Source organism: Podarcis pityusensis (genome assembly GCF_964106645.2).
Source record: "Podarcis pityusensis genome assembly, chromosome: Z".
NCBI lineage: Eukaryota > Metazoa > Chordata > Lepidosauria > Squamata > Lacertidae > Podarcis > Podarcis pityusensis.
Genome location: NC_138044.1, coordinates 46,664,503 through 46,690,731, shown reverse-complemented (window position 1 = coordinate 46,690,731; position 26,229 = coordinate 46,664,503). Strand labels below are relative to the sequence as shown.

Here is a 26,229-nt window from a genome sequence, read left to right as displayed (position 1 = left end):
TCATGCTGCTCCCCAGGCAAAGTGTGCACACACACAAAAAAGCATATTCTGCTGCAAATAATGTACAAAACTACATTATTTCAGGGAAAGCTGTGTATTTTAGGCAACCTGCTTACAGAAAAAAATGCACCTGTTAGGACAAGTACAAGCGCATCAATGTATGGGCATTTTTGTGCAGACTTTTTAAATTTGTCTCCACAAATTGTTGATGAAATTGACTGAACCAAATGTAAGGCTGGAAAATATAAAGAGTATAAAGTGAAATTGACAGAACTGTCCAACTCCAGGTGCAGCTATGAATGGCAGGGGTCAATTAGCAAAAAGGCTAGAAAAAGTCATAGGTCCCCCTCTGGTGGATTTTTTTTTTGGGGGGGGACACGTGGCCATAATGCACAGTTGTCCTTCCAAAAAAAAAAAAAAAAAGCCAAATTGCTGCAATCCCAATAAGACACTACTCACTTGATACATAAATCCACTCATCCGAGGACTGGCGGAGAGAATCAGCAGGACATTAGAAAACAGCAAAAGGTATCTTTCTTCTTTTTCCTGAAACAAAAAAGGGAAATTCACGCTGAGGCCCACCTGACTTAGGGCATGTTGAATTTTTCAGTTTTCAAATTCCAGAAATGAGGAAAATGCTAAAAAGTTGTAACATGACTTGGGGATTCTAAAAGATATTTTGATTAAATTAATATAATTTTGTTTTGACCGGCAAGTAAAATGTGTGAAAAACTGCACAGAAATCATTAAAAAGATTGCCAAATATTAACAGTTATAAACTGATATTAATATTAATATTATTAATATTATTTAGCAATGGCCAGCATTTTCAGAAGGCAAAATAAAAATTATTCAGGTTTCCAAAAGCAGTTCGCGTTCTTCTTATTCAAAACATAGGTTTACAAAGCTAACTGTTCTATCCAAAAACTTTAGGAGATTTGAATTCCTGACACCTAAAAACACATTTTTAAAGACTCCTCACTGTAGAAATTTGCAAACATAAAGTTTCACCACCCCTAAAATGGCACACCCTGCTGCTACCTGAGTCTCACACCACCACCAGCCTGGGAAGGGGCTGAATTAGATATGCTGGAGAATTCTGCCAGAAATGTAAATGCAAGTGAAAATCCCCACAATCCTCTTGTTCATTTAAGGTCAGGGATGGAAATCACAGAGGCAAACACGAGTGGTATTCACGGGTCTTCTTTTTATTTTTTAGTCTGCCCTCTCACCTCCCCACTTCTCCCATATTGGACTTGAGATGTGTAAATGAGAGAAACCTCCTTTTTGGTGGAGCTGGGGGGAACAGGGTCATATCAGGGCCCTTGACCACAGAAAACAGACAAAGAGGTGATGGAGAAGGAGTCCAGCCCTCAAGGTTTAGGATATTAAGTCCTGCTGCTCTCACCTCACTCCCTCCATACTGGACCAAGGCTTGTGACATATACAGGACATTGCCCATTGATTTTATGTCTTCGCCCTCCCATCCCTGGATGGCCTCTGACAGGATCTGGAGCTCAAGCTGTTTCCTCTTCCTCATCTCCTGACACTGGGACTGCCAAGAGAGAAAAGAAAGGCTTTGGTTACAGATCAGAGGGCAAGCATAAAAAGCAAGGCGAAACACAAACCCCCGTTTTTCTTCCTTCTCCCAAAAAACCACAAAGAAATGGGAGGAGAGGGAATAGATGTCTGGTTCTGGATGCCTCATTTAAGAACTGAGGGATGGCAACAAAGGTGGTTCGTGGCTCCAGTGGCTGCTAGATACAATAGCAACGTTCTGCCTTATGTGTCAGAGTCAATAGGCCTCTGTTGGTTGCTAGGAATCGCAAGTGATTCAGGTCCTGCTTGTGGGTTTCCCATTTGGGCATCTGGTTGGTCACTGAGAGAACAGGGTGCAAGACCAGATCTCCCCGTTATACTGACCCAGCAGGGCTCTTCAGGTGTTCTTCTGGTTAGCAGTGGCTCTCTGGGGTCTCAGGCAGAAGAGAAGGATCTTTCCTGCTCTTTCTTTGCGCAAATGTAGGGGGTTGAACCAGGGAGCTTGTGCAGGAGAAGCACAGCAATGCCCCCACTCCCCAGCTGTCTGAGCTAACTCAACGCCTCTTTTCTTTCCTGTTTTCAACCAACATCCACCTCCTTCTTTGCACCCAGCTTCAGAAGTCTCCTGCCCACCTTCCCACCACAACACGTGCTTCTTCTCTGATGAGGAAGGAAGCAGGTTGTCCAGACTGGACTACAGTGAAGGCAGCGGAAGAGGCAAGAGAAAGAAAGAATCTTTGCTTTCCTAAGAACAGAAGATCGAGCTTTGAGTGGGGTAAGAGTGCCCCCATGTGGAGAGTTTAAATCTTTTAAATCTCTACAGCTTCTGAATTTATGTGAGCGAACGTTCCTAGGAAAATGCACGGGGGTGGGATTCAAAGGGGCACTCCTTACACATACTAGGGGTGGAAATGTCTGTACTGGGGGCCAGATGTGGCCCTCACTGTCAGATTCTCCCCAGGCCACACTCCCTCCCCAGCAACCTCTCCGTAAGACACGGCCCTCACTTCATATGCTCCTTCAATATTTTTCTGCCTGGCTGGAATGTGCCCTGAACTCCAATAACTTGCTTGCCTGGATGGATGATAGAGGTGTTGGTGGGGGTAGAAAGGAGCATGCCATGGAAAGGTAAAATGTGTATTTGTTGCTCTGCCCATTATTGTCTACAGCCCCCCCCTCCCACCACTGGCACGTGGCCCCAGGGAGGTTGCACAGAAGTGAACTGGGCCCTTGGGTGGGTTCCTTACTCCTATCCCATACAAATGGTGAATTCATTCTACAAGCATAGACCCATATCAGGGCACCATCCATGCATAAGTCAGAGGAAGGATTAGGAAGACCCAAGGTTTGCAGAAATAAAAATAAAAATATTAAATATTATAATGGTCAATGCAGACCTTTCTGTGTTGCCTTTCAAACAGATCAACTTATTTTCTGTGCAAAAGAATGGGCAGGCGATTTGATACGCTCCAATAGATTATTTCAGAGTAGCTTAACTTGTGTTTTCCTTGTATGTAGCAGAACTTGCAATGACCTTCTTGAAACTGAAGCACCTGGTTTTTTCCCAGTTTCCCTAAATGCTGAGCTTTGGAACACACAGAACAATCTGTCCTCTGTGTTCTTCCTGTGCACATTCTCCAGAGTGGCCCTAGGAGCCAATCCTCAGCGGCTGACTCACCTCCTTCCACTTTGATTGGCTGCAGGGTGAGAAGACACCTTCTCAGTGGCTGAAAAACTCCCCTTTCATGCTGAATGGGCAGACATTGGAGACAGGGACCCCGCTGCAGAAATAGTTTTGGGTTTTTGACCCTCCATCATCCCCCTAGGTTGCTCCACTCCTGGTGATGTGTGGCTCACAGAGCCTGCTTCCAAGACTTACCACAAGAGACTTGAAGGAGGTGATTGCTCTCAAGACATCTTCATGGTCCGGATGAGCTTCCTAGGAAAAGAGAAGCTTTAGTGAGTGCAAAAGGGCAGGTATATCTGTGTGTGTGTGTGTGTGTGTGTGTGTGTGTTCATAACACATTCCCCACCCAACCCAAGATGCTGCTAGTTGAAAGAACAGCGACATAGGATGGAGCTCTGTGTGTGTGTGTAAGTCAAAGCGCAGCAGATCAAGGGGGCGTATATTAAGACCCATTCTTATTTTTTGCAATCATTTATATACTGACTTTTACCCCAGGGATATTAAGGCAGTTTACAACCATCTAAAACTGGGGTGGGGAAGTTCAGGACTTGTGGGATGGGTTTTAATGGATAAGAGAGGATATATTAATTGCAATTATCCCTCCAGGTGTCCTCATCTATAGGTTGGATGGTTTCAAAATCCCATCTTTGGCAGCAAAAGTAAAAGCATAGGAATTAGACTTTAAAATCTTGTTTTGAGCAAGTCCAGTTAATGAAGTAAGCTGGCTCTCTCTTTCTTAGACACCGCTTAACACAGAGCTGGGCAACAACCTGTAAACTAAGTTTTAAAATATGATTTACTTACTTTATAATCATGCATTGGTTTACAGCAATAGTAGCCATAAAAACTATGCAGACAAGATACTTATATTTACTGCATAACCAGCTTCAGGCATGTGCCTAAAGCTGGGGCAAGTGGAGGCATGTCTGCATCCATCACTGGTCAAAGGAAGAGAGAGAGGGAAGAAGTTTGATTATAGAATTGTAGAGTTGGAAGGGACCACAGGGGTCATCTAGTCCAACCCCATACAATGCAGGAAAGTTTCGCACTACCTGGGGCTCAAACCCACAACCCTGAGAGCCTCATGTTCTACCAACTGAGCTATCCCAGCTCTTCCTTCCTCTGCAGGAGAGGAGGGGAAATGACATCACAAAGAACCCTCTCTACCCATTGCATTTCCATGGTCTGAGTATCTGCCTCTCAGCAATACAGCTCTGTGGTCTGAGCCCCTTCTCATGCTTGCAAGAGCATGCATCAGTTATGTTTTGCTGCTAATCTTCCACAGGGCTGGGGTTCAGATTCCTCCAAGCCTCTCTGTCAGCCCTGCTGTGTCACCTCCTGAAGCACTTTTACTTGACTGGAATGTGCCTTGGACTCTGAAACTGCTTTTTTACTTGCCTGAATGGGAGCACAGAGGGTTTGAGAGAGGGTGCATGCAGAAACCAGCCTACTGTATACAAAGAGAACCTTCATTTCTCTGCCTGCTTTTGCCTCTGGACCTACCTGGTGCCCAGAAGGTAAGGTGAAACAAGACAAGCAAGTATTTGAGGCCTGAAGTTGGCTTACTCGTGTCGGCAAGAGCTGCAAATAAAAATCCACAGAGCAGGGGTGGACAACCTGTAGCCCTTGGTCTAATTTCACATGGGTGGCAATGAGGGGAAAGTGGGGTGGGGGGGAGGCAGAAAGAAAAGATTCCTTCATGGCAGGAGATTGGACTAGATGACCCTTGGGTCCCTTCCAACTCTACAATTTTATGAAAAGGAGAAAGAGCAGTTGAAGGAAGAGTAAAGGAGTGTGGTCACTTTGCCTTTGGCTCTGTGCATTTTCAGCATGTGGCCTCTGACTTACAATCCCCTGGGGAATGTGGTCTTTGAATGGCTGGCCATACCCTGCTGTTGGGAGTTGGCCGAAAGTACCAGGGACATGATTGCTCTTCTTTTGCTAGCAGGTATGCCTCTCCCAGCCACTGAGCTCACCTCCATGTGCCGCTCAAGCTCTTGCAGAAGGATGATGTATTTATCCAGTCGTGTGAATGGTTTGCTGAGGTTTGTGGTTAAGGTCAGTATCCCTGGGCAGGGGGCTCCCTGAATCTCCATGAACTTCTCCAGCTCGTCACTGGAAGACAGGTGCACAAAAAAAGACATACTGAACAAGATGGACTCTTGCTCAGAAACAACATGGCTGCTCTTAGGGTCTCTAGCTGGCACCATTTTGAATGGCACTTTTAAAACAAAATAAAATGTTTATGAGTTTAAAAATATACTGTAATTCCCCTATCTGGTAACTTATTGTTGCTACACGTAGATAAGCAATCAACATAAATATCATACCTTATAATATTATTTAATCACACCAAATCAGCAACAAGGTAATAGAGAGGAATAATAGGATGTGCCAAAATAAAAAAAATTATTCCAGTAGCACCTTAGAGTCCAACTAAGTTTGTTATTGGTATGAGCTTTTGTGCGCATGCACACTTCTTCAGATACCATCTATGGTATTGTTTCGACTACAGCAGACCAACACGGCTACCTACCTGTAACTAGGATGTGCCAAGTTTAACTTGCCTTTTCATATTCTCCGTAATTCAGGATTTTAGAGTTCCTGGATTGCACAGGGCAGAAGGGGGGATATAAAAGGGAAGGAGGAAGAGGAAGAAGACGGGGAGCGAGAAAAGCTAATAGAATAATATTTTAATTTTTACCTGTGCTGAGTCAAGACGTTGACTGCAGAAGGGTGGTTAGCACAATAGGTGAGGTACAGAGACCTGAACTGGGGCATCAGGCTTATGAAGCAACTCCCCACTTTTTGCTGGTGCTCTGGGAGCCTGCAGTAATATACAAGGGAAGGGTTTCAGAGCAGGCTTGTGTGCAATGGTTAAGGGAACGGGGGGTTGGTCAGGAGGTCACGTCTTGCACCTCAGTCAGGAGCTCACCTGGTTAGCAAAGCACAATCTCCCAAGTTCAAGCCCTTGCCTACACCATGCATATGAGCAAGCAAGGCCAAGAATTTGCTAAAGGTCACAGAACCTTTCCAAAGACAAGAAAGCATTTTGTAATCAGGTTTTCTTATATCTAAGCAAGGATGAAGGAATCACTTCCATTTTCCCCCTAACCTTAAATTCAGTTTTCCTTATTTCAGTTTATTATTATTTTTTAAAAGATTCCCCCGAAAGATATGTCAGCGTGTTAAGTTTACATTTCTCCTGGTAGATAGAGTTGTGCACAATTCTGCCAAGTGTGCACCTCCTTGTGAGCGATTTCCCCTAGAATAAAGCACTTATGGATGGGATTTTCATGAATGCATGCATCCAACATTTTTTGGTTGGAGAACTGAGTTGGAAAATTCAGAGAAGTGAGAATTTTAAAAGGCTGGCAGTACTTTGGGTTGTGCATTGCTCTGGCAAGTGTGGCTTAGCCAGGCTCACATTAAAAGCTGAACTGCTATGAATTTCTCCCCCTTCCGTACATATATTCCAACTTGACAATCCTTTCTTCTTGACCCCACCCCTCCCAATTAGCAGGCTTCAAAGAAATGGGAAACATTTGCCCAAATGCAATGTCAAGCACTTACTGAGCACATTCTTCCAGCACCTGGTTGAGAGTTTGCTGAAAGGTGCAGATTTCATCCACATTTCCAAGTAAAGATGCAATATCCATGGCACTCAGCCTGGAAGAATTCAAATACCAAGACAATGGGCAAATCAAATCTGCTCATTAAAAAGCACTGAAGGAATATGGCGCTTTCATTTCATGTTATAGGAAGCTTCCATTGGGCATGGGGAGGAAAACCTTTTAGGGTCCACAGGATGAATCCTTATCAGAATCGGCCTTGTGGGTCAAATTTGACAGGCGGGCGAAGCCATGCACATTGTCAAAATCCTTTGCAGGGTTCCCAACCCTTTGCAGACTAATTTGTCTCAATTTTGGGAGCACTGAGGACAGAAGCTACAGGAACTGGGAGACACTAGAGAAGAAGGAGGAGGAGGAGGAGGAGGAGGAGGGGGAGGAGGAGAGGAAGAAGAAGAAGAAGAAGAAGAGGAGGAGGAGGAGGAGGAGGAGGAGGAGGAGAAGGAGAAGAAGAAGAAGAAGAAGAAGAAGAAGAAGAAGAAGAAGAAGTAGAAGAAGAAGAAGAGGAGGAGGAGGAGGAGGAGGAGGAGGAGAAGAAGAAGAAGAAGAAGAAGAAGAAGAAGAAGAAGAAGAAGAAGAAGAAGAAGAGTTTGGATTTGATATCCCGCTTTATCACTACCCGAAGGAGTCTCAAAGCGGCTAACATTCTCCTTTCCCTTCCTCCCCCACAACACACACTCTGTGAGGTGAGTGAGGCTGAGAGACTTCAGAGAAGTGTGACTGGCCCAAGGTCACCCAGCAGCTGCAGGTGGAGGAGCGGAGACGCGAACCCGGTTCACCAGATTACGAAACTACCGCTCTTAACCACTACACCACACTGGCACTCCACTGAAAGTTGGAAGCGGGTGTATGGGAAGGTTTGCAGAGTCCACTCTGCACTGGTCCTTTCAACCTTGGGCATTGGACATTGGATCAGCATGGGGAGGCTTCAAGGAGCATCACTGGGAGGAAAAAGCAGTTTCTTCCCCTCCTTGCGCTCCTGCTGCCTTGTTCTGTTTCAGCAACAAGCAATCAGGAGGCTATTTTGAGCTCCTGATTGTTCCTTTGAAGCCTTGCCCTTACCCACTCCACCCCTGACATCACACAGGACACCTGTCATAGGGTGCATGGCTGGGCTTTCCTAAAATGGGGAGGCATGGTGGGTCAAGTCCAGTCCAAGGGTCAGAGGCTGCCCACCCCTGAAATAGACTGTGATCATATCAGTTACAGTGTTTTGATCACCAACAACCTGTTCCTCAATTTCCACAACACACTTGAATTTTGAGTGTGTATCACTCCTCCTGTAATAAGACTCTTTTGTCCATTTTGGGGATAAGCTTAAGTAATGGAAAAGAAATATAACATTTGAAAGGAACCTTTAAAATCTGTGAGTAGGGTGTTTAAAAGGTTTAAAGCTGTGTCCATCACTAATGACTTTTGGATTCAGAGACGTGAGCACATTCAGGTAAAAATATTTTTTAAAGCATCAAGTCTAACCAGCGACAGGCTCTGGAGCTGGGGAAATCTAAATAGTAAATAACCGTTCAAGAATTTGTACAAATCAAGGATTAATCTCTACCCATCTTAACAGAAGACATCAACTCAATAGCAAGTTGGATCTTACTTGTCATAGGACTGGAGAGGTCTCAGGTACGTTCCCAGAAGCATCTGCAGCTCCTTGGCATAGTCTCGTTCTGTTTCCAGAATATTCTGAAGTACCTGTAGCAAGTGAGGGTGGGTGTGTAAGAAAGAGAGAGAGGGGAATGTGTTTTGAACACACACACACACACACACACACAGAGAGAGAGAGAGAGAGAGAGAGAGAGAGAGAGAGATGTATCAGCCTTATCAGGGGCTCATCTACCTGGGCAAGTAGCCCATCTAGGAGAAGGGAAACTCTGGTCCTAAACCTCCACTGCCTTGTGGGATATAGTCAGGACAAAAAATCTACACAAATCCAGAATGGAGACCCTAAGATGGTTGGGTGGTGCCTTGCATGCCTCTTTTCATCAACTCCTGCAGCCAAGCGGGTGCCAAACACCTTGCTCTGCTTTCCTTTGGACCATATCAGCAAGGCCAAAGGGGAGGTCTTGTCCTCTGGGCAGCCCAGGACCTCCAGACACACTGACCAGGATTGCACCCCAGAAAAGTAATTTGGTGCTGCTAACACAGCAGTTGGACTTCACCCCCGGAGGCGTACTCCGTTGTTTCTCGAGACAGATGGAGGCTAACAACAACCAGGAGATGCCAGGGATTAAATCTTGGGACTTTCTGCATGCAAAGCAGATGTTCTGCCACTGAGTTCCTTCATTTCCACATGAGGCCAGCATATCACGCATGAAGGACTTTGCTTTTGGGAAGCTTCTGGGTTTGAACCTGGATTTATTTATTTATTGCATTTAAGATGGATGATTTAAAAAAAGGAAAAGACACAGCAGCTGCTGGAGTGGGAGGTGGGAAGGTGATAACCATGTGGTGTGGAGGGAGAATTTAACCCTTTCCTCCCTGCTGTGGTCTCTCTTCAGAAGCTATAATTTGCCTTCTTTCTCATAATCCCCATAAAGCGGCATTCAGAGGCAGAATCACCTCTGGCAGTGGTGGAACACAGGCATCATGGCTAGCAGCCCCTGACAGCCTCCTTTTCCATGGATTTGTCCAATCCTCTTTTCAAGCCATCCAAGTTGGTGGCCCTCACCATCTCCTGGAAGAGCCAGTTCCATAGTTTAACTATGCAGTGCATGAATAAGTGCTTTATTTTCTCTGTCCTTAATCTCCCAACATCCAGCTTCCTTGGGTCTCCACAAGTTCTAGTGTTGTGGGAGAGGACTGATTTCTGCAGGCCGGGCACCTAATTACTGCGCCATAAAGCCTGTAGCTCCAATGAAGGAACCAGCTGAAGCCAAGGTGCTAACATCAGGGCCAGAATTTTCCAGGGATCAGATGCTGTCCGTAAGCCAACTCTATGCCACTTGCATGCTATGGCAATCACTCCATAGTTTAAAAAGGCACTGGCCATTGGTAAACAAAAGGATATGCAGAATCCCCTCCACTATTCAATCCCTGCTCTCACCATCCAGCTCAATCTCTACTTCTGTGAGGGCACAGTGGAGGAGCTGAGTCTATAATGAAACAGGGCAAGTGGATACTCCAGCTGCAGAGATCACGAGGATCAGGTCTTGTAAGGAGTTTCAGAAGTCTAAGATTGGCATCCTTTATTGCTTATTTCTAATAACAAAATATTTTCTGGCATACGCTGTAGGAACACATTTAACTTCAGGCATGGCTGTTGGTGCACCCATCTCACATGGCAGGATCTTAGGATGCACACACAACATGCATTTAAAGCTCATTCTTTCCTGCAAAGAATATTGGGAACTGTAGTTTTCCCCTACAGAGCTACAATCTCCAGCACTATGCAACAAAATGCAGCACTCAGTTAGGACCCAATGTTCATTCCTCTCTTCGGTTTCTGTTCAAAAGACTCTGCTTGTGCTGGAACCACCAAGCCAGGGAATTCAACACAACGATACAGATCTGTTTTAAATGCCAATGTATTCTGCCTCCTGGTTCTCGAGGCCCACTCTGTTCTAAGTCTGGAGCATTTTCCTACCCCATTAGTGTCACATCCTGTGTGTCAAACTCAGCCACATAGCACCAAGATGTCTCAATGGTAGGTCAAGCAGATTTAGAGAGAAAGGAAGGGTAAGCAGAGACATACAAAATGATCTCATTAAATGGGAGCCCTGGGGCAGATCACTGGGGTAGCCAAACTTGCTAGCTTCTGCCCAGATGGCTGCTTGCCAGCATTTCTCAGTGAACTTCAGATTTCAAAGGGAAGATTAGGTTCCCCTGCCCCAATATTTAACACACATGGGCAGGCTGTTACACTGTGCTTGTGCAGCCAATAGACTGCCTCAATCTGCCTTCCATGCTTCAGGTCATCGAGTAAATGGATATAGGAAGGGGTTAGTTTCCTTCACTAATGATCATATTACATGATATGACTGTGTGATGATTTTATGTACGATATCATTATGTGATATCATATTATGATAGTGTGATCGTGTATTATGATTGTGTGATATTATGATTTTATATTAAGATTATGTGATAATATTATATGTGTGTGTATGAATTTATATATATATATATATATATATATATATATATATATATATATATATTCAGCAGGAGCATGTGGTTCAGACTTTGCTCCACTCTTAAATCATTCTGCACACGGCAGAATGCTTGTGTAAATGCCTCCAGGGGGAGCTCTCTGGTCACTTCCAGAATGTGGTGATCTTGGGATTCAGTCACATCAATTTAGATGAAGCAATCAATGCTCATTCAATGGCCCTGTGCAACAAAACCTGTTTCCCCTTGGAAAGCTGGACCTTTTGCAGGAAGGAAAGTGATGAGGAAAATGCACTAGAAGGTAGGAAAACAGTTGCTTGATGCATCGTCGTCTAACCTCCTCCCCGCAAACAAGTCAGAATGAACGCTCAGTAAATAATTCCCTCGAAAAGTTTTTTGGTACTTCTCTAAATCTTGTGGCAAAACATATAATGCATCTTAAAAATAAAGAAATAAATATTTACATATTTTTTTATTTACTTTATATATAAATGATGACAGCAAATGTTCAAATGCCTTGAGGGAAATATGCTCCCATTTGGAACTCTTAGTAACTTCTCTGGTTCAAATGAGAATATCGTAAGACCTCAAGGACTATACCTGCAGTCTTCCAAACAACAACAACAACAACAACAACAACAACAACAACTCCCCTGTGGATAATAAGAGTAATAAGTCTAATTAATAGCACTGAGTGATAATGGGGACTTAACGAACTTACCACGGCATAGTAATTTTTGGTGAGCTGTGGGCTTTCAACTGCTTTCAAAGCTTTTGGAGAAAGTGGTTTATCTGGAAGAGAAGCAGTGGGAATTGTTATTCTGTCAGGTGATGGTGAGAAGAGCTGGCATTTCAAGCAAAATTTAAACAACTGTGCGGGCAAGAAGCAGATTGCAATTGCCAGGCTGTAGCATTGACTGATGTTGACAATAGGTCCTTTCATTAAAGCCAGCAAACTGGGTAGTTTTAGAGGTTCCTGAAGGAGCAGCATCAGCATTTTTAAAAAAAATAAAATAAAAATTTTGCAGCATTTTTTTTAAACCACCCAGTACAACCCTGGTGTACCAGGGTGACTCTCACATTTGTAAAACTGGCCATATTCCAGCTACACAAAAGCCAGAGGTTTTTACATTTGCAACCTGTTAGAGTGACATAACCCAATCTTCGGAACTCCCTGCCTATTAACATGAGGTGGGTGCCTTCACTGTGCACTTTTCGATTCCTGCTAAGAAAGACTTTTGTTTAGGAAAGCCTCTCCAGACATGTAGAATGCTGACGTGTGCCTTAATTTGGTTTTTAGTTTATCATTGGCTTTTATTATTTTTGAAGGTTTTTACATTGTTGTTTTTAGCTGAGAATTTCGTTGTTTTATTCTTTTTGTAAACCACTTTGAGGTTGGGTTTTTACAATCAAGCTGTGTGTAACTTTTATGAAATAAATAAATCTCAACCCTCCCCCTGCCCATCTCTCATCCAAGCAAGGAAGCAAATAAACAAAACAAACAAACAAAACAGCAACAGCAACAATAATAATTTTATTATTTATACCCTGTCCATCTGGCTGGGTTTCCCCAGCCACTCTGGGTGGCTCCCAACAGAACACTAAAAACAGAATAAAACTTCAAACATTAAAAACTTATCTAAACAGGGCTGCCTTCAGAGGTCTTCTAAAAGTTAAACAAAATAAAACAAACAGAAGGCATTATTTAAGGGCACATTCCAGCCAGGCAAAAGCAGTTGTAGAGAACGCAGAGCAAGGCTGTTAAGCTGTATGGCCTGGAAAAAGTCACGAGAGCTTCGTTTAACCCCAGGTCTGAGCTATCCATTTCGGATTTACTTGCTACTTTTATTTCCTTATTTGTATCCATACTTGTATCTGTTCGATTGCAATGTTATTATGGTATACAGTGGTGCCTCGCAAGACGAAATTAATCCGTTCCGCAAGTCTCTTCGTCTTGCGGTTTTTTCGTCTTGCGAAGCACGGCTATTAGCGGCTATTAACGGCTTAGCGGCTTTAAGAAAAAGGAAACAAACTCACAAGAACTCGCAAGACGTTTCATCTTGCGAAGCAAGCCCATAGGGAAATTCGTCTTGCAGAACGACTCAAAAAACGCAAAACCCTTTCGTCTAGCGAGTTTTTCGTCTTGCGAGGCATTCGTCTTGCGGGGCACCACTGTATATTACATTGCCATTTTTTAAAAGCACTGCTGTAAGGACAGCTCCCTGCCCCGAAGAGCTTGCAACCCAGTGTTAGAAACCTAATGCATAAAGAGCCTATGGTTTGTTTGCCCAGAGAACAAGGCAGGAGTGAAAGCAGCAATGAGCAGAGCCATCTGATTTCCCCCCAAGGTCACACTCTGCCTCTATTTATTGCTCATTCCCTTGCAGTGCTTCCTGGCTCCATAAGAGGGCAGCCCCTGTGGCACTTCCAAGACGTCCCTAGAAGCAGGACAGTGGCAAGCCAGCCTTTGAGACCCCAGGACATCCCAGGATGCCAAGAGAGATGACCATCATATGACAGCCACGCTGGAACAGATCAAAGCCTGTCTTGGAGACGTTGTCTTTGTGGGCGGGAGTATGATCACCATCTCAGGAAGAGCTTTGCTGCCCTGATACAAGGAACACATGACTCGATGGCTGTAATGATAAACTTGGGGCTGTTTGGCCTTATTTCCTGAAAGCTGGGTGACAAACACAAATGGTCCATTTTGGAACAGAAACAAGGAAGCATCCTCTGCTCCTTACAGTGACAGACTGAAAACTATGAAAGCAAAGCCAGGGGGCCTGGAACAAAATCCTTAAATCGATATCATCACCATCCCAATTTCAACGAACATACAAAGAGACAGACCATATGAAGGTTCCGGTCTTATTGAGATATGGGCAGCCACACGGTTTAATGTAGGAATGTAGAATCTGTGGCCCTGCAGATATTGCTAAACTACAACTCATATCATCCTTTTTGGTAAGGGATGGAGGCGAAATTTGGTCTGCCACAGATTTTAATGCAAACCTTCCTGATTTGTACCTATCAAAACAACATGGGAACTGGAACACAGCCATCCTTTGGTATTTGCAGTTTTTCCAAATTTTGTGATACAGTTCTCCAACCATTGTGCACAGAAGCCACACATTAGGGGGAAGTGTGCTCTAAAAATCATATAGTAGGGAAAACAGCAAAAAAAAAAAATGCATTTCATTTATTAACCTTACATCCTGCCCATCCAAATGAATCCTATTGGGGGCAGCTGCTTACAAAAAGTATGCAGCCCCATAAGCGGAAGAAGAAAAAGAGTAACAGTTAATATTAATACCAATTGGGTTCTCTTACCAGTAGATTTAATTTCTCTGACGTAGTTACTGGGGAACCAGCCTGTCTTCCCATTAAGGGTCCCCTCCCACCAGCCTCCTTCCTCGACCCGGGTGACGTTAATGATGTCACCTTTGTTGATTGACAGCTCGTCTTCATTGGTCTGCTTAAACTGGAATCGGACCTTGACCAACATCTGGTGATTGCCATTTTCAGTCATCTCCTAATGCACAGGAACATCAAGATAAATGATGATGGAAACAAACAAACAAACAAACAAACAAACAAGGAAATAAATGCCAAGGCCGCTTCTCAGCACTGCTGAAGGGTAACTCTTTGTTGTCAAGGAGAACATTAACAGCTGCTTCTACAGCTCTGGATATCTAATCACACCAATCTAGCATCTAGGCAGCTATTCCAAGGTCTGTGCTCTACGGAGCACCTGCAGCAACAGGGGGCTACACACTCCTTCCACCTGCATGGAAGCTGCCGCTGTGCTTCCCTCTTCAATCCCCTCCTGGTTCTGGGAAACAACAGTGCAAGAAAGGGCGGGGAAGCATCCAGCCCTTCACTTACCCAACCTGCCTCTTCCTCCTCTTCCTCCAGTACTGCACCCTACAGCTCTGAAGCTTCCCCTGTCTGTGACTTTTTCCTCCTGGCTGATACACTTCCCCACAAATCCATAGTCAGACTCCAGCCCCGTGCACACAGCATCCTGCCAGCCCCGGACAATAAGTTCTGCATGTTTTGGGTAGGCAAGTCATTGCGGTCAGGAAAAATAAAATCATAGAATCATAGAGCTGGAAGGAACCGTGAGGTTCATCAAGTCCAACCCCCTGCAATGCAGAAATCTTTCGCCTAACCATGGGCTCGAACCTGCAACCTGAGATTAAGAGTCTCGTGCTCTACTGACTGAGCCATCTCAGGTTCCTCAGCTTTTAAGCAGCATTTTTTACTCTCAAAAGTGCTCTGCAGAAATGATGAATGCTAGAAGAGCCTTGCCAGATCAGGAAGCATCCTGTTCTCGCAGTCGACATCCTAAGGGGACGACCACAGGCAGGATTTGAGCTCAGCGACAACACTCCCCATTTGTGGCTCCCAGCAACTAGCATTCAGAGGCAAAGCTACGTTTGAATGAGTGGAGGTAGAACATCTCAATCGTGGCCAGTAGCTGTCTAAGCTGAAGGCCATCCCTACATTCATATGCTTCAGCTATGCACTTTCACCTGCCCTTGCAACAACCCTGTAGGGTAGACCAATGTTAGCATTCCCATGCTGCAGATTTGTGGGGGAGGTTTTCTGGTGGGGTGGGGAGGAGGCAGCAGCTTATTCTTGGGGAAAGTGGGCTTGAAGCTGGGAAATTTCTCTGCCCCTTAGACCTTCCTCCCCCCCCCCCCCCCAGGCCACAGAACTTGCATAGGCTGAAACCTTAGACTCCTTGCTTCTTCTTCACTTTCTGTCTCCCCAGGATCCTGGGGTAGATTTTGAACAAAACCTACCACTACTTTTGACTGCCCGTGCAGTGCTTTTGGCGACTTAGGAGATGTTGTTTGCATCGAGGGATGGCCGTCACCCGCAGCGGAACTAGGCGGCAACAGATTGAAGCATGGCCTGGTGGCGCTCCGATCTGTTTAAAGACAAAGAAAACAACATGAATACTGTAAAAGTCAGCACTGGGAATGTAAGAAGAGCCACTCTGCTGGTCAGGCCAGCAGCCCATCAAATCAATGCCTGTTATGGGAAGCCCATAACTGGGTCTTGAAGGCAAGAGCCCACCCTGGCTGTTGCTTCACAGTGGCCAGTATCCAGAGGTATCCTGCCTCGTGCACTGGTTACTTCAAGGCTGGAGTACTGCAGTGCTCTATGTGGGACTTCCCTTGTGCTTGATCTGGAGCTGCAGTTAGTGCAGAATGCTGCTCTGCAATTGTTGACAGGAATGAGGCCTTATCAGCATACAATGCCTGTGTTCAGAAATCTGCAATGCTTGCCAATGTGCTACTTGGCCAAGTTCATGGTGTAATAATAATAAAAATAATAATTTTATTTATACCCCACCCATCTGGCTGGGTTTCCTCAGTCACTCTGGGCAGCTCCCAACAGAATATTAAAAACACAATAAAAGATCAAACATTAAAAACTTCCCTACACAGGGCTGCCTCACTTTTTGCAGGGAGGGAAGTGCCAGAAGGCCCTCGGCACTGGATCTCAGTGTCCGGGCTGAACAATGGGGGTGGAGATGCTCCTTCAGGTATACTGGACCGAGGCCATTTAGGGCTTTAAAGGTCAGCACCAACACTTTGAATTGTGCTTGGAAATGTACTGGGAGCCAATGCAGATCCCTCAGGACCAGTGTTATCTGGTCCCAGTGGCTACTCCCAGTCACCAGTCTAGCTGCCACATTCTGGATTAATTGCAGTTTCCGGGTCACCTTCAAAGGTAGCCCCACGTAGAGTGCATTGCAGTAGTCCAAGCGAGAGATAACTAGAGTATGCACCACTCTGGCGAGACAGTCCGCGGGCAGGTAGGGTCTCAGCCTGCGTACCAGAAGCAGCTGGTAGACAACAAAGCAGTGGTTCTCAAACTTTTTTCCTCTGCGCCACACTTTCAGATTAAAAATTTGTTCATGCCACAATGACTTTTTAATTGATAAGAACTACATTGGAAAATGAAACAACTCCCAACAGTGCTTGATTTATAATAGAACACAACGCTGTGGGTTAAACCACAGAGCCTAGGACTTGCCAATCAGAAGGTCGGCGGTTCGAATCCCTGCAACGGGTTGAGCTCCCGTTGCTCGGTCCCTGCTCCTGCCAACCTAGCAGTTCGAAAGCACGTCAAAGTGCAAGTAGATAAATATGTACCACTCTGGCGGGAAGGTAAACGGTGTTTCCGTGTGCTGCTCTGGTTCACCAGAAGTGTCTTAGTCATGCTGGCCACATTACTGTACGCCAGCTCCCTTGGCCAGTAAAGCGAGATGAGAGCCGCAACCCCAGAGTCGGCCACGACTGGACCTAATGGTCAGGGGTCCCTTTACCTTTACCATACCCTCCAGTATATTTATCTGATGCAAATAGGGACTTCCTAAGAAAAAGCAGGACATTCTGGGATCAAATCAGAAACCGGGAAGGCTTCTGTAAATCTGGGAGTGTCCCTGGAAAATGGAGACACTTGGAGGTCTGACAGCACCCAGCGCCTACCTGCCAGCCAGCAACAGCTCATCTTTTCATTCACGTTAATCATCCTACGCAGTTGCCCTGGGATGCAGAAGGAGATAAGCTGCAAAGCCAGGTGCTTTGCAAAAGAGCCGTGACATTCTACTCAGTGATATAATCTTATAGCTGGTGAAAACAGGAAAACAGGATGTGTATTAAGAAAAATATATCTGAGTACCCACATGACCCGGAAGCTGTACGCCGGCTCCCTCGGCCAGTAAAGCGAGATGAGCGCTGCAACCCCAGAGTCAGTCATGACTGGACCTAATGGTCAGGGGTCCCTTTACCCTTTTTTACTTTATAATCATGGGACATCCAGGAAGTAAAAGAACAATGCAGCTGAGCTACGCAAGAACATGAATCATTCCCAAAATATGATGTTGGTTGTCCTGCCACACTTGCCATCCTCTCCTGCCACACCAGCGTGGCACATCACACCTTTGAGAACCACTGTTATAAGGCTCTTAACAACTCACCTGCAAGATTGCTTTACTCACATATATGCCCACTCAATGGCTTCAATCTGTGCAACCTGCACTGTTACAGGTGCAACATAATACTCATTCTGCATTTATAAGAAGTTGTTATTTTAGTGTGATTGCACTCATTCTTTGGAACTCCCTGCCTATTGATATAGGCAGGCACCACCTGTTAAAAACATTACTGGCTTAGAAAAGTCTATCCAGACATGCAGAATGTTGAGGTATGTTTTAATCTGGTTTTTAGCTTATCATTAATGATTTATGAATGTTTTAAATCATTTTTACTGATAATTTTGTTTTATTTTTTACATAATCCTATTTGACTTTTTTTTAACAATCAAGGAGTATATATATGCATTTTATGAGTTAAAATAAATTTAGCCATCTTGGTTAACATGCACAGTGTCATGAATCTGCCTAATACTCTTTTAGCCTTTCTGTGATAAATTGTAGGGAGGCAGGAATTGTGGACCACTGAAGAAGACACCCCTAGGTTGAAACATGTTTGGTCTTACTGTTTCTCACACTCATTTGTGGATCAAAGAATTCATTTGGATATATTATTGCATTTTAAGTATTTGTATTCATTATTTTATTGTGTCATTTAAATATATTTTAGCTACTGTGGCATTAAAGTCTGCACAGTCGTCTCTTTAGCAGAAGTTATGTTTCGATTTCTATTCCTTCTCCATTTAGGGTTGCATGCAGCTGATCCACTGAGATGAATGAACCCAAGTTACTCGTGTCCATTAACTTCAGCGGGTCTCCTCTGAGTAGGACTAGCACTGGATACAAACCCTATGGTTTTTGTTTGGTTTTCTTTTAAAGCCCATTAAGTCTGACAGCTTAAATTCTCCTTGCACTGATCGGAAATCTCGTAACAAAAAGTTTGTAGGGTCATGGAACTTTTGGTTCACCTATCTCAGTAACGTTTCACATGGACTGTCAGCAGCTCTCCAGAGTTTCAGGCAGGAAGTGTCTCCCACTCCTCCTCCTGCATGCAAGACAGTTGCTCTACCACTGAGCCACAGCTCTTCCTCTACAGTCTGTCATAGGAACATCGGAAACTGCCCTATCCTGAATCAGCCCATGGGTCCATCTAGCTCAGTAGTGTCTACACTGTGGGAGTGTTTCTCAAACTTGGGTCTCCAGCTGTTGTTGGACTACATTTCCCATCATCATCTCCGACCACTGGTCCTGCTAGCTAGGGATGATGGGAGTTGTAGTGCAACCCAAGCTTGAGAAACACTACAAGTGGCTTGCAACACTTTCCAGGATTTCAGATGGAGACATCTGCAGCCCTACTTGGAGATGGACCTTTGGCGCTCAAATCATGCACTCTCCCTCTGACCTATAGCAAAGTGCAGACTTGTTCCCACATAAGATGGGGCGTGTGCTCGCACACCAAAGTGGCAGATTCCTTGGCTAGGTGGGCTGGGGGTGGAAGGAGAAAACCCTGATCTGTACCTCCCAGCTCTTGCCCTTGCTGCAACTACACCAAGCTTTCCAGGGGCCTCTCCTATGGAGAGCAATTTTGTTGCAAGCCATTTCCAAGATCAGGGGAGGGGAGGGGAGGGTTTCTTCCACAGAGAGCAGGTCGAATTGCTCACTGCTCTGCATGATTTGCTTGCCAAACAGGACCCTGGATTTTGGCAGAACAACGGATTGTACGCAAAACCCACACTCTGCACACGACTGAAAAACATGCTGACATTTGATGCAAGTCACCACAGCTGTTTGCGGAGAAGTGGGAGGGATCGCAGATGGAGGGGTTCTGTTTCCAACCCACTGCCCTTGCACTGCCGCCTTCCTTCCACTGACTGTGGAAGGCAACCCTCCCCACAACACATCAGTGCTATATACTGCCCCCCCCCCCCGAATCTTGCAATCACATTCTATGCAATGCAACACTCTGGAGTTTCATTTCCCCCCTCGGATTCAAAGGCGAATCCTGAAAGATCAAAATACCGAGCTTACATCGTGCGCTCCAAGGAAGCTGCTTGCTGAAGATGCATCACGTTCACAGCCCACGTTATTTTCCCTCCAGGGTGGCATGCTGCCAAGGATGGCTTGCTGTTGGAGGGCAAAAGATGATCCAACCTCACACAGCTCCTGCTGCCCAAGGGCTGCCAGCGTGTCATGGGAACACAGGAAGCTGCCTTACAGACCATGGGTCCGTCTAGCTCTGTATTGACTACACTGGCTGGCAGCTGCTCTCAAGCATTTGAGACAGGGGACATTCCCAGCCCGACCTGGAGGTGCCCCAGGGGATTGAACCTGGGCCTTTCTGAAGGCAATGCAAGTGTTCTAACATTGAGCCTTAGTACCAGAAACGAAGCTGTCTTATTCCAAATCGGACCATTGGCCCATTTGGCTCAGTAGCATCTGCACCACTTGGCAGCAGCTCTGGAGCATCTGAGGCAGGGACATGCTGGGACCTTCTGCAGGCAAAGCAGATGCTCTATCACCAACCCTAATTATTAGGGGGCCTAATTATTATTTCTTCCCCTTTTTATTATTTCTTACCAGCAAGGTGTCACACCCCAGAAGACAGACCCTCTGTGATGAAGAGGAGACAAGGAAGTCCTGAGGGCAGGAGTTACCTCCAGAAGACACCACCCTGTTGAAACCCTCAGTGTAAGGGGACCCTCAGTAGCTCGTCCAATGGCCATTGATATCCCCAGGCATCAGAGACTCCATCTTGACCTGCCTGCAGCCTCCTTCAGTTGGCTCTAGCATTTTGCTGGTCTACTTCTCTTGGTCATACAGATCCAGCCAGAGGTCTCCATGGGTCTAGTTCCTTGCTTGAACTCTCACTTTGCTTTCCCAGTTCTCTGTGTGAACTCTGCCCGGGGCAGGATACCTGATCCTCTCCTGCACACATCTATAACTGGGGAAGGGCAGCACCTAACATTACCTATGCATGGCTTCCTCATAAGTTGCTAGCTCTCACTGCTGAGATAAAGACATTATCTTCTTGTAAAGTTCAGCATACGCATTTTGATAATGTTGCCCAACATGGGGGGAGCAGGTTTCTGTATACATTTGAATACCACTAGACACCATTTTGAATCAAGATGGTGGACCAAACCATTCCAAGCTTCACTGGTTTGGACACCTCTGAAGATGCAGTCACCCATATGTTGTGATGGTTCCTGAAATGGAGGAGTGGGGATATATTTGGATATCATAAGGCACCACCTGGTATCAAGATGACCCTTTCAAAATTGCACTGTTTTGATTTGTTTTCTTATCATACCTGAGCAATGCTAGGCACTTTTTGCTAGTAATATAATTACACACATATACATGGCTGTATGCTACTATGTTTTACTGAGAGAAGAGAACAAAAATACAAGGTCACAGGAATTCAAGATACAATGAAAAGATTTCAAAAATAATGACTATTTGAATATGCATATACTCCAAGTTTAAATAATCATTATTCATTATTTAGCAGGTTGAACTAGGTGACCATTATAGTCACTTCCAACTCCACAATTCTATGATTCCATTACAGTGGTGCCTCGCAAGACGAAATTAATCCGTTCCGCGAGACTCTTTGTCTTGCGGTTTTTTCGTCTTGCGAAGCACGGCTATTAGCGGCTTAGCGGCTATTAGCGGCTTAGCGGCTATTAACGGCTTAGCAGCTTAGCGGCTTTAAGAAAAAGCAAACAAACTCGCAAGAACTCGCAAGACATTTCGTCTTGCGAAGCAAGCCCATAGGGAAATTCGTCTTGCGGAACGACTCAAAAAACAGAAAACTCTTTCATCTAGCGAGTTTTTCGTCTTGCGAGGCATTCGTCTTGCGGGGCACCACTGTATATCCTTTCTTTTGCTTTTGGTCTTTCGGTATTCATATTTGGGGACCTTCTTTTTGTTACTCAGAGTAAAAATAATTAAAATTAATGGACCTAAGTTAATAGTGTCCATTAATTTCAGTGGGTCTCCTATGTGTATGAGTAACAGTGCATATAACCTCTTATATATCTACGTTAGCATATGCAAATTCTATGCAGGTTTTGTGTTGAGGGCCTATGCCTCAGGTATTATAACAATGCCCCTCTCTGTCCAAAAGATATCTCTTCACCATTTCTCGATAAGCTGTACTGAACTGCAAAGGTCTGTGGTTTCATTGCCTGTTTCCCAGTTCCTTCCGGCAGAAAACAAAAGATCAGCAACCACCAGTATCTAAATACCAACCACAAATACAGAACTCACAGCCGTAACAAGGCACTACCCTGCCATGCTTTCTCCCAAACAGTCCATTGATTTATTCTAGACAGAACTCTGCAAGCAAAATGATGCATGCTGAGACACTGGAGCCAAAGTCTATTATTAGAATCTGGTTAGAATTTAGCTGAAACGTCTGTTCGGCAACATACATTGACAATTCACTGTTTGCATTTTGTAAGGATTTAAACTTTAAACATTGGGTTCCATTGCGCTTTGCCAGCCAGACAACTCGGCAGGAAGGGCACTGCTTGCCAAATATCTGGCAATAATAACAGCTCTGGATTTGCTGCCTTCTCCAGTAACAATAGAGTTGCATTCACACGTGGGGTTTATTTTGTTAGTTTTACTTATTCAGGGTTCAGCCACACTTTTGCATGAGAAGCTGATCGTACTGCACACCTATTAATTCCCCCTGGTCTGAGCGCTTTTCTTGTTCCATGGTTGAACTTTGCAAAAACCCAGTCTTACCTGCTGAACTGAAGCTTGGTTAAGCAAAACCTCTCTCTGGATTTTCCACAATTCAGCAGGTAAGTTAAGATTTTTGCAAAGCACAGCCATGTAATAATGAGAAAAGGTATTGGGCCCAGAAAACCATAAAATGGTAGTGTTGGAAGGGACCCCAAGGGTCATTTAGTCCAACCCCCAATCAGTACACAATACAATCAGAATACAGATCAAGCAAAAGTATGGACGAACCCTGTAAGGCTAGTGCTTCTGCCCCCTTTCACACCGGGGTACCAATTTACAGCTATGTCACGGTAAATTTCACTCACACCAGTAGGCTGATGGCATCCTTCTGTCTCAAGAGACAATGGACTGCATCTCTGGGGGGTGAAGTCAAACCATTGCATTAGCAGTGCCAAAGTGACCTCTCCAGGGCACAACCCTGACAGCAAGACACACCCCTTGGCCTTGCTGAAGTGGTCCAAAGGAAAGCAGAGCAATATGTACCTCCCTTTATGCAAAGATCTCAGGGAAGTTCACAAGATAAAAATACAGGATAAAAGCACAAAGATAAATAGTTAAAACAAAAAGAAAACAACTCCCGCCCCCCACGTGCATGTAAAAGGCCATAGAACAATAATCAGTTAAAGACCTCGTTGAAAAGGAACATTTTCACCTAGTGCATAAATATCTATAATGAAGGCACCCGGCGAACATCCCTGGGGAGAGGATTCCTCAAATGGGGAGCCATTGCAGAGAAGGCCCATTCTCATGTTGCCACCCTACAGACCTCTCATGGAAGAGGCACGTGAAGAAGGGCCTCAGGTGATGATCACTGGGTGCAGGTCAGTTCATATGGGGAGAGGCGGTCCTTGAGTATTGTGGTCCTGAGCTGTTTAAGTGTAAGGTTTGTTTCCTAGCATTTAGATATGGGATTTGTCCTGCTTAACAGTCGAGGTCATGAGAGTTTGGTTAAAGGGGAAAAAAGAATAGGACTATAAAATTTAATATAGGGGTACAATAATAAAAGGAATATATTCGCCTCGTTGGATTGGTGCAAAAGCCAATTTATATACTCAACAATTAGGTGGTGCAGCTTCTCCAAGACTGTACCATTGCAGGAGGATGTTTGTGTGTGCGTGTTCTGATTGCTCCTGCTTCTTCACAACAAAAGAAAGAACTCAGTTGTACATGAAGCAGTTGCGCTGTAGCGGAAAAAGATGCTGCGCTTTCTCACTTCTGCACTGACAGGCTGCTTCAGCAAACTGGCCACACCTCTTTAAAGGCACAAGGGACATTGCCTGCTTTGCACCTGATGAACCGAAATTGGATCTCGCACTGAAACTACCAATGGGGAAGTGCAAACGCTGCAATGATGGGGGCTGGGAGATGCTTCTGGTAGAGACATTCAGCCGAAAAGACACATGGAGAAAACTCTTTTGGGTGTGTAGACAACTGACAGTTGAAAGAAGGCCTAATTCTCTTATTATCACAGAGATAGATAGGCTTAGATATACAGTATCTGAGAACTGCAGCTGATGGATTTTGTTCTCCATTACTCCTTAATAATATTGTTAGCGCTTCATACATGCATAAACTGACTGTCTCCAAATCAAGGAGAGCATTCATGTGCTACTCTCTGCATTGATAAACAGATGATTTAATAATATCCTGGTCAACGAATGTCATTTTCTGTGTGTAGCTGCAGCAACAGAGTACGGTATGTTGATCAGGTTCGTTTGCTTTGTAACTTGTATAATGAGAGCACAGAGAGGGACTGATTCTCCCCCTATGAAGAACCCTGCTAGGAAGATCTTCTGCAGATTTGGAATTCTTTTGCTTCAGGAATGTTTCTTCCCATATTACACAGGAGGTTGCAAAAAAATTTTAAAAATTATCTGACTTCAGTGCAGGTTAGGAGAAATGTTTTGTTGGATTCTCAGTTTAAATTTTTTTTAACCAGTTGTATGACTTCAATAGTGTATTTAATTTTATCATTCCATCGCCACAGTGAACATTTCATTCAATTCAACTATTCCCCCCCCTTCTTCTTACCTTCTGTAGCCTTGTTTATAGCTGCAAGGGTATTCAGCACCTGGGGGAAATTGTCTCCCGTGTATAGATCGTGTGCATCAAACAACTGTGGCCAGAAAAAAAGAGAGAGAGAGAGAGAGAGAGAGAGAGAGAGAGAGAGAGAGAGAGAGAGAGAGAGAAAGGAACATCAGGTCAGTCATTCAAGCTCCCACTTTGCAGCCATATTAAATGAATGAGACAAAGCTATCAAGACATAATCAAAAAATACATTTTAAAACTCATAAAAATGTGCCAAGCTTTCAAGTTCTCCAGAACACCTCAGCAGGCAAGTGGGGTAGAAAAGCTTTAAAAATATATAGAAAAGGGAGGCTAGAATTATTTGACCCACTGCTTTGCACTCAGAAGATCTGAGGTTCAATCCCTGGCATCTCCAGTTTAAAAAGAAAATTGAAGCAGAAGATATTATGCCTCTGCTTGACCCTTGGCAGCAGCTGCCAGTCAGTGCAGGAAATACATAGCAGATGGGCAAATTGCCTGCCCTGGTAAAATGCAGCTCCTAGGTTCTCCCTTGGTGCTGCCAGGACTGAACTCAGGACAATGAGCCTGGGCCCCCCCTAAATGCAGCTGGGGCTGGCATAGCACATTTTAAATAAAGCAAAGAGAGGAGATGTCACCTACAGGTGGGCGTGTTCCATAAGACCATTAAGTCCAGAGTTTGAAAATGCTTAACTGCATTACTGCTTCCTGCCTTCCGAAAAAGACTGGAATCATAAGCATCACATTGCTGGTCTAAAAGAGAACTGGGCTTTCACTCCAGTTCCCAGGGTTTCTGTGCAGAGATGCCAGGGGGTAACGACCTCACTGTAGTATGCCCTTAGGAGAATCCTGGCTAATGTGACCCTAGTCTTTCTCTAGCTTCAGCTACCCACCATTCTGCCCTGAGCTCAGAGTCCATGGTGGGCAAGCATTTGCCTTCAGCCTCAGCTTCCCATCCATATAACAGTACCAGATACCTTTTGTTGTTGATGATGTTTTGCGCAGGTCACTTGGCTGTTTCGTGCTGATCTTTCATTTTAAGCAAATAAAGGACATGGTCTGAACACTGGCCTGCACCGCAGGGGTGCTGTGAGGGCAAACGTTCTAAATGCCATCATATGTATTTTTTAAATAAAACAAAAACGAGTTGTATCCAATGCTAGTCCTATTCAGAGTAGACCCATTGGAATGAATGATTGCAACTTACTTAGGTCCATTAATTTCAAAGGGTCTACTTGGAGTAGGTCAGAACCCATAGTGTATTTCAAGCTTAAAATCGTGTTAGAAACTGATTTACTGCCTTATAACATACCCCAAGCCCCCCCCCAATCAATCCCACAATACTTTTCATACCCTTTAGCCCTTAATAATGTGGCCACTCAAGTAAGTGAGTTGTAAACATTTATAATTAAAGGAAATAAACATTTCCCTCTCCCTCCTTCCTTCCGAATGGCTGTTTTGAGCTACATGAAAAAATTACGCAGAGTTTACTGATCAACGAATTCTTT

The 26,229-nt window shown here is 44.6% G+C and overlaps 1 protein-coding gene across 3 annotated transcripts in view; it reads right to left on the bottom strand.

The window, feature by feature from the left end:
- The window catches only part of ARHGEF6 (Rac/Cdc42 guanine nucleotide exchange factor 6), a 373,875-nt gene that overhangs the window by 323,629 nt on the left and 24,017 nt on the right, over positions 1-26,229 (bottom strand). For all 3 annotated transcript variants that reach the window (XR_013981476.1, XM_080990089.1, XM_080990090.1), the window contains 11 exons: positions 24,707-24,791; positions 15,777-15,904; positions 14,299-14,500; positions 11,690-11,760; positions 8,459-8,553; positions 6,800-6,895; positions 5,931-6,053; positions 5,203-5,341; positions 3,419-3,478; positions 1,409-1,555; positions 460-546 (listed from right to left, as the gene is read on the bottom strand). Coding sequence is in view for 2 of the 3 variants with exons in the window: in XM_080990089.1 (XP_080846215.1) it covers positions 460-546; positions 1,409-1,555; positions 3,419-3,478; positions 5,203-5,341; positions 5,931-6,053; positions 6,800-6,895; positions 8,459-8,553; positions 11,690-11,760; positions 14,299-14,500; positions 15,777-15,904; positions 24,707-24,791 (1,233 nt within the window). In the remaining variant the exon portion in view is untranslated. The remainder of the gene's footprint in view (positions 1-459; positions 547-1,408; positions 1,556-3,418; positions 3,479-5,202; positions 5,342-5,930; positions 6,054-6,799; positions 6,896-8,458; positions 8,554-11,689; positions 11,761-14,298; positions 14,501-15,776; positions 15,905-24,706; positions 24,792-26,229) is intronic.